The 14,006-nt window shown below is 54.4% G+C and overlaps 1 protein-coding gene across 16 annotated transcripts; it reads right to left on the bottom strand.

Annotated features, from left to right (window-relative positions):
* Nucleotides 1-734: 734 nt before the first annotated feature.
* On the bottom strand, nucleotides 735-13,854 carry Bag6 (BAG cochaperone 6). 16 transcript variants are annotated; one of them, XM_063239191.1, is made up of 26 exons: nucleotides 13,628-13,854; nucleotides 12,904-13,024; nucleotides 11,174-11,291; nucleotides 10,880-11,076; nucleotides 10,599-10,652; nucleotides 10,364-10,438; nucleotides 9,553-9,803; nucleotides 8,991-9,120; nucleotides 8,182-8,379; nucleotides 7,752-8,004; nucleotides 7,515-7,592; nucleotides 7,298-7,405; nucleotides 7,063-7,175; nucleotides 6,876-6,963; nucleotides 6,399-6,691; nucleotides 3,501-3,792; nucleotides 3,190-3,359; nucleotides 2,995-3,048; nucleotides 2,768-2,870; nucleotides 2,564-2,688; nucleotides 2,268-2,414; nucleotides 2,116-2,175; nucleotides 1,873-2,016; nucleotides 1,688-1,774; nucleotides 1,072-1,242; nucleotides 735-905 (listed from the first exon to the last, which is right to left on the bottom strand). In XM_063239191.1, exons 2-26 carry the CDS (start codon nucleotides 13,009-13,011, stop codon nucleotides 810-812), a joined length of 3,513 nt encoding a protein of 1,170 aa, XP_063095261.1. In that variant the 5' UTR covers nucleotides 13,012-13,024; nucleotides 13,628-13,854; the 3' UTR covers nucleotides 735-809. The 16 variants fall into 16 exon arrangements, with proteins under 16 accessions (XP_063095261.1, XP_005005537.1, XP_063095262.1 ...); XM_005005480.4 differs by having other exon boundaries at nucleotides 1,688-1,795; nucleotides 13,628-13,851; XM_063239192.1 differs by having other exon boundaries at nucleotides 1,096-1,242; nucleotides 13,628-13,851.
* Nucleotides 13,855-14,006: the final 152 nt, after the last annotated feature.

Genomic DNA, 14,006 nt, shown 5'->3' with positions numbered 1-14,006 from the left:
TTTCCACCATCAGTGTAATGTGTTGGAACGCAGTTTCAATGAGAATGAGACCGCCTGCTCCTCGACATGAACTTCCTCACCTCAAACCTTGGCCAGGTGTGTGGCATGCTCCTGTAAGCCTAGTACAGGAGGATCATTGTAAGTTCGAGACCAGCCTAGGTTACAAAGTGAGCCCAAAGCCAGCACTAGACCCTGTCCCAGCAAGAAAAAAAAAAGCCATCTGGGGCTTTAGGCTGCGACCTGGGCTGAACGGGCTACACAGACCTTCACTACAGAAGGCCCTGCAGCACGGCAGGGCGTGCGTGGCCTTCTGACACTGTGCGTGTTCAGGGGGTGAAGGAACAGCAGACACGAGGCAGTGTCAGGTCATGTTTTGGTGGTTAGCAGCTGTCCTCAAGGTCTGAGCACGTCCCTGGGGCTCGTCACTGCCTCCTAGCTGTAGCCCCAGCATTCCCCGGGGCTTTGTGGCCTGAGTGAACCAATGTAAGTGTGTGCTGCCAAGATAGCTGGTTTACAGCTGTCAGCTGGGTGGTGTTTCCTAGCACTCGGGAAGAACCCTCTATCGGAGCTGCGTGGAAATCAGCCACAGGAAAACAGGCTTGCGCTATGCCTTGCACTGGGCGACACTGAGTGGTCTTATCCTGCTGGCTCTGGCTGGCTCACTGGAGGGAGAATTTTAAAACAAGTTCCCCCACAAGCAAGGGCTCAAGACTAAGACAAGCTGGAGCCAAAAGGAGCCAGAAAAATCCGACTTTTATTTCTTAAATACTGTGAAGTGGGGGCGGTCCCCGTGAGGAAGGGCCACGGCACTAGGGGTCTTCCGCAAAGGCCCGGTGGGCATTGGGGAAGCGCTGGGGGCTGTAGTTGGGGTCTTCCTGCAGCCGTTTCTGGATGTCAGACCGGAGCTAGAGGAGGCAAGCAGGTGGGGGGCACCAGTCAGCGTGAGCCCATCCCTTGGGAGCCAGCGCTTCCCCACCAGGGACAGTGAGGCCACTGAGCAACAGCCCACTGCGCCTCCCTCCGAGGACGGGAGGGACCCTAGCCCAACCCCTCCCGCGGGACCATCCCTACTCTGCTTCCAGGTGGGGGCAGCACCTGCTGCCTGTAGCTCTCCTGAACCTCTGGTGCCTCCAGGTCCCGGCTCAGGCTCTCGGGGCTCGTCAGGGGCCGAGCTCCGGCTGCCTTAGCTGCCCGGCTCACGGCCTCTGAGAGAAGCAGCTGGGGGCCCTCACCCTGCATCGTCTGGGGGACAAGGGTTTGGGAGGGAAAAGAGGATAGACGTCAGATCCAGTGCCACCACCCAGCTCACCCTTTTCCACCAGTCAACCCCTGAGTCTACCCCAGTGGAAAGGACCCAGCACAAACGGCCTCCTAACCGGCTCCAGCGTCTTGCTCTTCCGGACAAGGAGGACCAAGTGGGCTGGGCTGGGCTGGGCTGCGCCGCGGTGGGCAGGGCCCATAACCCACAGGAGGAGCCCACCTTCGAGCGGGCCCTCACCACTTGGGATTAGGCAGCTGGTGAGGGACCAGGACAGGACTACAGCACACAGTAAGGCCAAGTGCAAGTCCAGGTCCCCAAGAGGCGTCCTCAGCGAGGGAATCCCTAGGCAGAGCTCCCCCGCTGCAGCTGACCCACAGCGCACCGGCGCTGGGCAGGCACGGCTCCTGCGGGCCGCGGCCAACGCACCTTGCGTCTCTTGGCAGGCATACCGCTGAGGTAGGCGTCACTCAGGGGCGGCTGCGGTTTCACCTTCCGCTGGCTCTGAATGTCCTGCTGGATAATAGGGACCCATTCCTGAAGAGGAAAAGATCACAAAGTAATTCCCACAGCCTGCAGACCCCTGGCTCCCCGGCCCACTGCCTGCCACATACTGGGGGAACTGCAGCCGCCCAAGGCTCTGTCTCCGCGGGTGCTGCATCCTGGTCATCACGGGAACCCCCCTCTGGAGCAGGGGGTGGCCCTCTGGACATGGCCTCTTCCGCTGTGGTTCCGGGGGCTGGGGACGCGTTCTCCCGCTGCAGGCCACAGGCAGTGAGAGGACTCAGATTCCAGACTGCCCAGCCTCCGGGCCTCCTTCCCCAGCCCTGCTCGCCACCTTATCTGGCCCTCGGTACCTGAGGCTCAGGGGCTGTGCGCTCTGCTCCCTGCACCTCCATGGGCTCCTCGGACAGTGGCTGTGAAATTGGATAAAGGACCAAACAGAAGCCCTCTTGGATCTCTTCAGCTCCCTGCAAGGCCCTCCCCCGGGCCATCAGAGGTCCATTACCTGGGGAGGGTCACCAACCCGGCGGACGTATCTGAGGATGGCATCAGGCCCCACAGGCATGTGCTCCAGGACCACCTGAAGCCGTAGTCCCATCATGGTGGTCAGCCAGCTCACCAAGGAGGGGTTCACCCCACGAGACATACGGCGCTGGGGGCGGGAAGCAGACTTGCAATCAAACTCTCGAGCAGCTTTTGCGCTCTACCAGCTCCCGCACAACAGGTCGGGTTTAAAAGGGAATGAAACCCGCAGGAGACGGAAGGACACAGGGTAAGGACCTGGGCGGGGGCAGCGCTTACAATTCGGCCGTTGATGACAGCCGCCAGCTCCATCTGCTGTCCCCCCAAGCAGTGCAGGTTCAGGGCCAGGCATTCAAACAAGCCCTGGTTGCACAACTCCAACAAGCGGGCTCCAAACCCACTGTCTGTGGGAGACAAAGGGGGAATGCTGGCGCCCAGCAGCACCCACACCCCCTGCCCACATGCCCTGCCGGCGCCCCTGACCTGTACAGTGCAGCACGTGCGCAGCGATGCTGTTAAACTGTTCCTGGAGAAATTCGAGGTTTGTTCGGATGATATCTACACCTGGCTGAACCTGTACCAAAGACTAGACAAGACAACGAAGATCGCCGAGTCAGGAGCCCAGAGAAGTGAGAGACAGAGGAAGATGAGCTGCCGGGGAACGAAGCCGCCCTGCTCAGCCCAGCAGCGGGGACCGGAGTTGTACTCACAAAGCTCTCCCGCACGTACTCTTCCAGCCCGGCAATCAGGGTGTGGGTTGCCATCTGCGGGGAAAGATCACTGGTCTATTTCCAAGCCTCAGCCCTCCAGGCTCCCCTTCTCCCCCAGGGACTCCAGGACTCGGGGGGCCGTCTGTAGGACAGCAGGTGGGATAGCAGAGCTCTGGGCCCCAGGCCTTCGCGTACCCGGATGTTACCAGGGGTGGGCTCCTGGCCACCCAGGTAGTGCTGGTGAAAGAAGGACCGAAGCTGGGGCTGGAGCCGCTGCAGCGGCTGGAAGTGCCCGTGGAGCAGCATCACCACATCCACCATGGAGAAATTCTGACACAGGAGAGAGAGCAGGGCCCCAAAGAACCCTGGTGATGGGGACAGACGTTAGTAACCGCCTTCTCCACCTGGCCTGCCCACCCGTACCCCAGTCCATTGGCCTCATCCCCCCGCGCCCACAGCCCGAGCAGAGGCTCCCTGGCTGCCCCCAGCACGCTCCTTTTGCTTACCAAGGGCTCCGTCAGCTCCAGGCTCGAAGATGTTGCTGGAGCCACTGAGGCGCTGGATGAAGGCAGCGATGCTCTCACTGCTGCCGGCCCGCGCGCCCAGGGAGCCCAGGAGGGAGCTCAGCACGCCCTGCACCACGGAGGTGAAGAACTCCGGCGGCAGGCTTTCGGGACCCAGGCCTCCAGGGCTCCCTGTGCCTCCGGAAGGGGACCCTGGGGGCGGCGCGGTCTGCTGCTCTGGGGCAGGCGGTGGTGGTGGCGGCGGCGGAGGGGGCGGAGGGGCTGTCTGTGTTGCCTGCCAGAAAGAGCAAGAGTAAACCACAGAAAGTAAAACAGGGACAAGGACATAAAAATGGCATTAGCAGGACACAAAGCAAGCACGGGGTCCAGGAAATGGAGTAAGTCCCACGCTGGCCTTTGCTCCTCAGGTGGGACACTTATGGACAGATGCCAGCACCAGAGAGACGGAGCGCAGTCAGGCAGAGCGCAGGGCCAGCTCCTCAGCCCTCTCTTCCAGCCTCGTCGGCCTCATCCCCCAGTCAGGGGCCCTCACTCAACACAGTGCTGGGAATGTCAGCCAGAGCGACAGACACAAAAAAGAAAGAAAAGGTGAAATGATAGGAAAGTAGTTAAATTATCATTATTTGCAGATGACATGATACTCCAAAAAAATAAAATACCTACGAAGTAACCTAACAAAGGATATAAAAGACTTCTATGTTGAAAAACCACAGTACTCTGAAGAGGAGCTTGAAGAGGATGTCAGAAAATGGAAAAATATCCCTTGTTCTTGGGTAGGAAGAGCCAACCTAGTGAAAACGGCCATACTCCCAAAACTGTTATACACATTTAATGCAACTTCAATCAAAACTCCAGTAGCATATCTCAAGAATTAGAGAAAAGTAACCAAAAAATTCACCCGGAACCACAAGAGAGCTAGAATAACAAAGATAATTCTGGGCAACAAAGACAAGACACAACTCCTGACATGAAATTATACTGTAAAGCTACTGTGATAAAAACAGCATGGTACCTAGGGGTGGGGGTGGGACAGACCCAAAGATCAGTGGAACAGATTGGAAGATGGAGAAACAACTTCAGACACTCTCAGGCACCTAATCTTTGAAAAACGTATCAAACTTTTTCACTGGAAGACAGATCTTTATAATAAACAGTGCTGGAAAACTCAACTTTGTACATATCAAAGATTACCTGTATCTTTCACCATGCACTAAACTAAATTCGAAATGGATTAAAGACCTAAATATTAAAACAGAAACATTAAAAACATCGGTAGAGGCAAAGACTTTATGAGTAAAACCTCAATTGCAGAGGAACCATCACAAAGAATCAAAAACTGGGATCTCATCTTACTAAAAAGTTTTTTCTACAGCAAGAGAAACCACCAGCAGAAAAAATGTTTCTGTGGGAAAAACACTGTGGGAAAAAATGTTTGCCAGCTGTCTGGCACCACTGTGGGGAAAAAATGTTTGCCAGCTGTCTCAGACAAAAGATTATTACTGATAATATATAAAAAACTAAAAAAAAAAAAAAAAATCAGACCTCCCAACTTTAAACACGCAACCCAAAAACTGGCATCTGAGATAAATACACACTTCTCAGACAAAAAAGTACGAACAGCAAATACATGAAAAAATGTTCAACATCACTGGTCACTTGAGAGATCCAAATTAAAACAACACTGAGATTCCATCTCATTTAGAAAGAATGGCGGTCACCAAGACATCAACCATTGTGGTAAAAAAGGATCCTTTGGGCCTGGGGATTTAGCTGAGCGGCATAAATGCCTGCCTTGCAAGTGCGGAGTCAAGAGTTTGATCCTGATAGCTCAGGGGACCCCAGGAATGGCTCCACTGCTTCGGCCAGTGCCGGCACCACGAACACGGCTACCACAGCTGGCCCTGCTCCTGGGGGTCCTGCCCAGCCTCCACCCCCGCAGCCCTCCACGGCTGATCTTCAGTTAAAAAAAAAAAAAAATGATAAAAAAAAAGGATCCTTCTCCACTGCTGGTGGGCGTGTAGACTGGTGCAACCACTGTGGAAATCCATGTGGTAATTCCTCCAAAAACTAGGATTAGAGGTCTCATTTGACCCAGCTATTCTCCTCCTGGGTATCTTCCCAGAAGAATTAAAAACAGCATATCACAGCAATAGATGTCATGTTTATAGCAGCATAATTTGTAATAGCTAAACCTTGGAAACCATCCAAATGCCTATCAACCAAGGAATGGATAAAGAAGATGTGTTCTTTTTCTACAACACAGTACTACTCAGCCATAAACAAGGACAAACTGGAGTCTTTTATAGGTAAATGAGTACAACTCAGGACCATACTCATAAATAAGCCAGACACACGTGTGTAAACATTGTACTGCTTCCCTCACGTAAGACACTGAAGGTGTAAATAAAATCCAAAATGTATAGAAGATACTGTAGAATTGGAAGAAGCTTCAAGAGGACAGACAAATTGGGATGGGGAGTGGAGAAAAGGAAGGGGAAAAAATACATAATTATATATATTTAAATAGATACTGAAAAGATAGCTAAGATAGTTTATGACACTATTTTTTCTTCATTGAAAGGAAACATTTGCACTAATACTGTTTGGATAATGAAATGCCCGTTTTGTGTTCTGGGTAATGAATTTAAAGATAACAATATACAATGCATTAACCTTTGTTACTCTTCTATTACCTTGTTTTGAAATTTTATCTTTTCTTCTCTTTAAGACAACAACAACAACAATAAAAAAACATAAGAGGGTTTCACAATCAATGAATTCCTTTCCCCTGACAATGTCCATCATGGCTACAGATGAAGTATCCCCGCTTGGCCGAGCTGGGGGCAGAACAGTAGGGTGACAGGCAAGCCAGCCACTGACCTGCAGGAAATCAGTCATGCCCTGAAGAAAGGCCGGGACACCAGGCATTGCCAGGGTGATGGTAGGAGAAGCCAGGCCAGGCCCGCCAGCCCCGCCAGCCCCTGAGCCTGCAGGCCCCAGCAGGTTCCCCAGGAGCTGGGAGAACTGAACATCAGCCGTGGAGGGCTGCGGGGGTGGAGGCTGGGCAGGACCCCCAGGAGCAGGGCCAGCTGTGGTAGCCGTGTTCGTGGTGCCGGCACTGGCCGAAGCAGTGGCAGGTGCTGGAGGTGGAGCCATTCCTGGGGTCCCCTGAGCTATCAGGAACAAGGGGAGAAAAGTGAAATTTTGAGGAAAACCAGACACTACAGCAGCCCCACTCCGACCGTTCTGGCTGAAAAGCATATCACTAGGGCAAACAGAACCAGGAAGGCCCAGGGAGCAGACTGGGAGGGAGCGTCAGGCCCGAGAGTCACGCAAGCCTCCCCATCAGAGACTCACCAACAAGGACTGGCTGCATAAGAAGCTGTCCCACAAGGCCGCTCACCATCTGGGCCAGCGAGGCATTAGAACCCAGCCCGGCACCCTGCTGCAGGGCAAGAGGGGAGGTTCAGTCCTGCCCCTGGCAGGCACCGCCTCGGGTTGTCTCTCAGGACCCTTTCCCGCCACATGCCTCCACCCTTCTCACCAGAGCCCCGGAGACTGCAGGGCCCCCGGGATGGGAAGGTCGAGCTTGTGGAGGGGTCGGCCGGGCAATCACCACCCGTGTTGGAGCTGTTGGGAAGCCTGGCACTTGCTGTCCTGTGGGAAGCAGATGACAGAGACCAGACAGGGCTGAGGGCTGGGCTCTTGCCAACCAGCCGACAGTACCCGCCACCATGGTCTATGCCCCACCTCCCCAGCTTCCCCTTTCGTGTTATTACCTGCGGCCGCGGAGGCAACAGCTGCCACCATGGCCTGATGAGTGATCTGGTGGGCGACGGCGTGCATGAACTCAGGGGGCAGGGAGGGCAGCTGGATGAGGGTGGAGCCTGGGGGGCGGGTCTGATGTAGCCTTGAACCTGGACCCCTGCATCCCGCCCCTCAGCCCTACCCCTTCTCTAGCCAGAGCGCAGCCTGCTCTGATGCCCTCACTCTTACCCAGGCTCTGGCCATGACCAGGGGGTCCTAGGGGGCCAGTGGGAGCACTCGGGACACCACCGGGCTGTGTGGCAGAATCTGGGCAGGGAAACACAGAGACGGTGACCCTGAGACCGAAGGCCAAGGCCGTCTGACAAGAGGAAGTGCGCATGCGCTCTCCAAGGACAAAGCAGCCCCTGCCCAGCCCAACACCCCACACCACATCCCTGGCCCGCAGCCACACTTCTGGCTGCTCACCTTGGATGTTCATGTGCATCATGACCACGGGCTCCACACTCTGGTGGGAAATCCGGATGACCCTCGGGTGGCTGGTGGCTGGTGGGGGAGTTGGCCCTGCAGGGGGCGCCCCCTCAGTTGAAGACTCAACAGTGGCAGAAGATGGAGCCAAGGAGGAGGCCTGGCCAGGACCAGGAGGAGGTGCCTCTGAACTGGGAGTTGGGGGGGGCCGGGTCCCGTTTCCCGTCATGGTCACAGTGGTCCCCACGTTGATCTGGAGGAGAAACACCGGCAGAAGTGAGAAGTCACAGAAGCCTAAAGCATGGCATCACACAACTCACTTCTGAAGTCTCCCCCATCCCTCGGTGCCACCCATTCTGAGTCTCAAAGCTGCTGCCCCCTTGAGCCCCTTAGAGCCCCCCCATCCCTTCCCCACAGACCGCCACAGCACCTGAATAGGAATGGCCGCCTGCTGGAGCACCATGGGGGTTGTGTAGTGCGACATGGGCCGGACCACATGCAAGTGGCGTGGGGGAGCACAGGCTAGGTTGCAGCGCAGGTCGGACAGTGCCACGAAGGTGTTGCCCAGCAGCCGAAGGCTCTCCCCCACCAAGTTGATCAGCCTCTGGTCCTCCTCCCGGCCCTCGTGCTGCAGGCCAGAGCACAGCTGAAGGCTCAGTGGGCGCACAGCCCACCCCAGCCTCGGTCCTCAGCTAAGGCTTCTGCACAGACTGGAGCCGGATAGGTGAATCTATGTCACTTGCAAGGACCCTTTCCTCGGGCCAGGGATTTAGCTCAGCGGCATAAGCACCCGTCTTGCAAGCATGAGGTCCTAAGTTCGATCCCAGGTACCAAAAAAAAAGTCTTTTCTCCCTAAAGCAGCGTGCTTGGCAACGCATACACTACAGTCCCCATTGAAGGCTTGTTAGGTCACCATCTAGGAATCTCTCCTAAAAACACCCACTTGGGATGCAGGGTACAAGGGCTGCAAGGACACTGGGTTCTGAAAGACTACCTTGCTTGGAAGGAGGAAAGGTCCCTCAGCCAAGGGGACTCTGTCGCAGCAGCATCTAAGGGAGCATCGAAGGGTTACCTAAACTTGCTTTATTCTTACAGTATTTGTTTGGTACCAGGAATCACACTCAGGACCCTGCCCTTGCCAGGCAGGTGCTTGTGCCCGTGAACTACATCCCTCTGGTGCTGTTCTGATAATGAGGGGGGAGGGCAGGGAAGGGGAGAGAAATGGCAGGCAGGGCTCACATTGTTGTTGTAGTCGGTAGTGGCGGCTGCGCCTAGAACCTCATAGTAGCGCTGCAGGAAGGGCTGGAGACGGCTCTCCAGCCGCTGCAGCTCCTGCAGGACCTCGACATACTCCGCAGGGGATGGATGGCTGTGGACAATCCCGGAAAGTGACCAGGCTGTCCCGAGCCCCGGCCTCACAGTCAGCAGGGCCCGTACCTGTCTCCCCCAGCCCAGCCCAACCCAACCCTTCCTAGGCTAGCATTTTCTGGCCTTTCTTCCTCACCATGGGGAGGCCAGGAAAAGAAATTAACCATCCCCACCTTCCTCGCCACAGACAGCGCCATGCCAGCGAGCGGCAGGACACTAACTGAAAGGAAATGGGGCCATGCGGGCTCTGACTGGGCTGGGAGGGGGCAGGCACTGCTGCCCGGCACAGGTCTCGCAGCTACTCCAGAGGCCTCTGAGCGCCACTGGCACAGCCTGCAGGGGCCCCGAGCAGCGCCTCTGCTCTCCTGGGACCGCTCCTAGTCTTCAGACTACTCAGCAACACCCAGGCCCAAAGGTTCCCGCCGAGGCTCACTTGGGTGCATTCGTCTCCGGAGCAGCTGCTGGCCCTGCTGGCGCTGGTGCTGGTGCTGGCCCCGAGGGTGCGAGCTCGGGGCCCTGGGCTGGAGCACGCTCCTCCACTTCCTCCGCCTCCATGGGCTCCCGGGGCGCTGCTTGGCTTTCAACTGCTTCTGAGGTTTGCGAGCTCAAGGCTCCCGGCTCTGGGGCCATGGCCGGTGCCTGAGGGGGCGGCTGACTGGGCTGTGCTTGGGGTGCCCCTCGACACTGAAGGTGGGGAGAGCCGGGACATCAGACAAACAGTGAGGGTGCTGTAAGGGGTTACTCGGGCCAATGGCACCCCTGCTACACTCCCTATGGCCAACCCCCTAGCCATCATACACAACCAGCTCAAGAAACACAATTAATGACCATGGTATCTGTAAAGAAATTAACAATGGAAAGTAGGGTCTGGGATTTCCTGACCGCCACAGAGAGGGAAAACCACAAGGCTGCAGCAGAACACAAACTAATGAAGTCAGGGCAGCCCAATGTCAAAATATCAGAGTCACAAAACTGACATCAGGGGACGCTTTGTTCACTGGAGGGACGGATGCCACGGGAGTTATCTGACAAGTCCAAAACAAACTCCCCAGAGCAGGAACCAAAAGGACTGGCAAGGACAACAGAGCTCACAAAGATACTTTTCCTGACCAAAGGAACAATTACAGATAAGAGGCCAGATCAGGAAGGCAGGCCTTGTGGGAGCAGCCCAACAGGCCCTCCCCGCAGGCTGCGGAGCGGGGGAGGAGCGGGGGAAGAGACGCACACTGCACTTGTCCACTCACCTCCATTCGGCACAACAAGGTCTGTATGTCCCTGATCATGTGCTGGGCCATCACCAGCCGAACCCGAGGCTCACTCTGCGGTAAGAGAGCAGTCATTAGGGCAGCAGTCAGATCAAACCATGAGCACCACCCGCCACTAAACCAGGTTCTGGGCGTCTCCTCAGCCGGGCCCACCCCGCCTCATGGCCTCCTTCTCCCAGATCCCCTTCCCTGACCTTCCCAGGCCCTGCAATACCTGAATCGGGGCCTGTTCCATGTTGATGTGAACATCCACAGCAGAGCCGTCACTCTGGGGAAAGGGTAAGGGAAGTTGCTCTGGGAGAAGTTGAAGACTAAGGCCTGCACACCTCCAACTCATTCTCTGGAGCCTAGCCTCGTTCCTCAACGTGTCAGGGCCAGACCAGAGGCCTCCACACCCAAGCAAAAAGCTGAGATATCTGTCTCCTGAATGCCTGCTCCTACCACAATGAAAACTAACCTTCCCCCAAAACCCTCCTGTGTGGAACACAAGCTTACAGGAAGATTGAAGGTTCCAACCATGACATAGCTGTTCGCATTCCGGTCATGAACAGAGGCCCCAGGTCCCCGAGTTCCAGGCAGGGGTCCCCCACCATGGGTGGTTGAGGCAGACCCTGTCCCAGAAGATGCTCCAGAAGGGAGCTGAGTTTGAGGAGGAGCCCGTTCCACCAGGTGGATCACCTTTCCCCCAACATCTGCAAAATAAAAGATACACACCAAAACATTGTGTCAGCAGGTAAACCCATGCCTCAGTTCGGCCCGAAGCCCTGAACTGCCTCCCCCACCCCTTACTGTATTCTTGGAGCTTCTTATCATCCTGCAGAACTCGCCCCTGATAGATAAGCCGTTGTTTCTCAGAGGGAATGCTGACAGAGGCAGCAATGTGCTCCTTAAACTCTTTGACATTCATCTGCAAGAATACACAGAAATCAGAGAAGAAAAAGGGAAGAACTTAAGGGAATAACTGACTTGAGGTGAACAGTAAAAACCACTAGAGTAGCCAGCCATGGTGGCATGCTCCTGTAATGCCACCACCTGGGAGGCTGAGACAGGAGGACTGCTGCAGTTCAGGCCAGCCTGGGCTACACAGTGAGTCCAAGGGCACTTGAACTCAAAAAACACACCAATAAAACCACATCACACATTCATTCCCAATTTGTTTTGACTGTGTGGCAATTAAGGTGCAAAGCCCTGAGCCAAGATCCCATGTCAAAATACAAACAATAAACTTAACAAAGCTCAGACTACAGACTCAGAAGAAAATAACAAGGATGAGAAGACAGCCAGTCAGGTACAGTGCTTTGTGCTTCTTTTTTCATCACTCTGAAAAACTCAAGCAGGAGGATCAAAAGTTCAAGCCCAGCCTAAGCAACTTAATGAGACTTTGGCTCAAAAAATAAAGGGCTTGGGATGCAGCTCAGTACCAAGAACCCGAGTTCAAAGCCTAGCACCCCATCATAAAAAAACAAAAAGCCAATTGACATTCCTTGTCTCCTCCTTTGCTTGGCTCCCAAAGGAATGTTTTTAAGAGATATCAGTGACTCCTTCCCAAACACAAAATACTAGTTTATCCCCTGTAATCTCAAAGATAAAAACAAAGGAAAGGACAGAGTGAGGAACCAAGTTAAGGAAGACTAAGAAGGTAAGAAGGGAGCAAAGGGCTGGAGACCTAGCTTAGTGGCAGAGCATTTGCCACGCAAGCACAAAGCTCTGGATTCCACCCCCAACAACATAAAAAAAGGAAGAAGAAAAAATTTTCCCTAGACAAATAATCCTTGAAGAGTATGAGTGATTTACAAAAATCTGTATGATTTTTTTTTTGGTTTGCTTGTATTTTGAGACAGGGTCTTGCTCTGTAGTTTAGGCTGGTTTTGAACCTAACTGTGCAATCCAGGCTGGCCTCGAACTCAGTAATCCACCTGCCACAGCCTCTTAAGTGCTGAGGCTACAGGTGTGTGCTACTACACGCAACAATTCTCTTAAATATGTTTAGGAAACTAAAGATCCATCAGCTCATGATTTGTCTCTAAGAACTACAAGGGAAAAAAACACAGATAACTGTGCTTACACCGTTAAACTCGAGATAATTATTAATTATTGTACCATGGGTACTAATAATCCTACTTGATAGTTTCCTAGCACTGCAATATAGGTTCTGACTTCTATATTTTATAAACAAACAATACAACTGTAATCAAGCTGTCTATAAAAGACATTTGAGATTCCTGAGTTGTTTCCCTTCCCAAAGGCTGGAGTCCATCCACAATAACAGGACACGGAATCCTACTTTCTCTGTACTTCCTTCTGCACTGAGTTCTATTAAGCTGAAGAAAGGCATAATAAAATCTGCCTTATTCATCAATAACTGTACCTTCTCACACAACGAATAACATCAGTGTATGTCCTATCTATAATGAGAACAAGGGAATCAATGAAAATAAAATCTGAAAATCAAGATCTTCTCTCAGTCTAAAGGAGGCAGAGGAAGAGCTAAGGTATCTTCAAAAATACTGGGGTCTCACCTGGGCCCCTACGATAAAGGTCCGAGTCTGAGAGTCCAGGGTCTTCACCAGTACCTCCAGGGTGTCAGGCTCCTCCATAGCGGCGCTAGGACTATCACTGGGCTCCATGGCCAACAGCTCCCTAAGGAAAAGCGAACCGTGGGAGACCTGATGTAACCCGTAACAGATTTTATACACCCGGAAGCCTCCCTGGCCTGAATCTCCGCCCAAATACCTAAAAAGTTTCTTCTACTCAAGCACACATACTCACACCCACCCCCATCTTCCTTCTGATTCCGGGGTACAGGGAGAGAAACACAAAGGGCAGGGGATCGACGACACAGGAGTTGAAGGACGGAAGGTGGGAGGGGCTCCACAATGCCAATCATAATAAGAGAGGACCAGTTGGGCTAGGAATCAGGAAAGAACGCACGAGACCACGACCAGTGTCATCACCGGTCGCCATAGGGCAAGGGCCCCAGAGATAGACAAATCCTGGGGCTACGCGACAGCCGGGGTCGGCGGAGAAAGTGGTTTCGCGCACGCGCGCCACGCCCATCGAACCCGCCTAAATCACTACACGCCCAAGACTCACGCGGGGCTGGAGCGGCTAGCGGACTGTCGCCCTCGTCAGCCTTCCTTCGGTGTTCCAGCAGAGCGGCACAACCAACACGCGGCCCAGCACACATTTACACACATACACACCCCACTGCCCTGCGGCTCCACCCCCGCTGACCCACCATACCGTCACTTCCGGTCTTCCCCAACCAGCTACCGATAGCCACTTCCGTTTCCCCGATCGTATTTGGAGCTCTCTAGGCGGTACTTCCGGCTCCCCCCAGGCTCCGAAGATTTACTTTCGAAGGACACGATGAGAAAGTCCGCGGCCCAAAACAGTGAATTCCTGGGGGAGAGACGGGCAGGGGCCGGCCTAGATGGGAGGGAGCCGAGCACCCTGATGAGGAGCCGCCGCCGCGTCGCCCGGCGGACCTTATTGCGCTTGCGTGAGTCTCAGGACGCATGCGTACACACTAAAGCACCGCCCCATGTCCCCATTGGCTCTGTGCACTCGCCTGTGCGGCGCGCAGGAGCGATAAGTGCAGGTGGCTACTCTAAATGCCTAA

This window comes from Cavia porcellus, unplaced genomic scaffold, assembly GCF_034190915.1.
Source record: "Cavia porcellus strain 051 isolate PalLab524CR breed Dunkin Hartley unplaced genomic scaffold, mCavPor4.1 scaffold_28, whole genome shotgun sequence".
Taxonomy (NCBI): domain Eukaryota; kingdom Metazoa; phylum Chordata; class Mammalia; order Rodentia; family Caviidae; genus Cavia; species Cavia porcellus.
This window is presented reverse-complemented; position numbering and strand designations above follow the sequence as displayed.

Excerpts from the sequence above, each read along its gene's own strand:
- Bag6 (XM_005005480.4), bottom strand. The coding sequence starts at position 13,011 with ATGGAGCCCAGTGATAGTCCTAGCGCCGCTATGGAGGAGCCTGACACC. Across the intron at positions 9,804-10,363 it reads CCTTGTTGTGCCGAATGGAG|TGTCGAGGGGCACCCCAAGC; the intron begins GTGAGTGGACAA and ends CCCCACCTTCAG. Across the intron at positions 3,360-3,500 it reads TGGAGCTGACGGAGCCCTTG|GGTTCTTTGGGGCCCTGCTC; the intron begins GTAAGCAAAAGG and ends CCCCATCACCAG.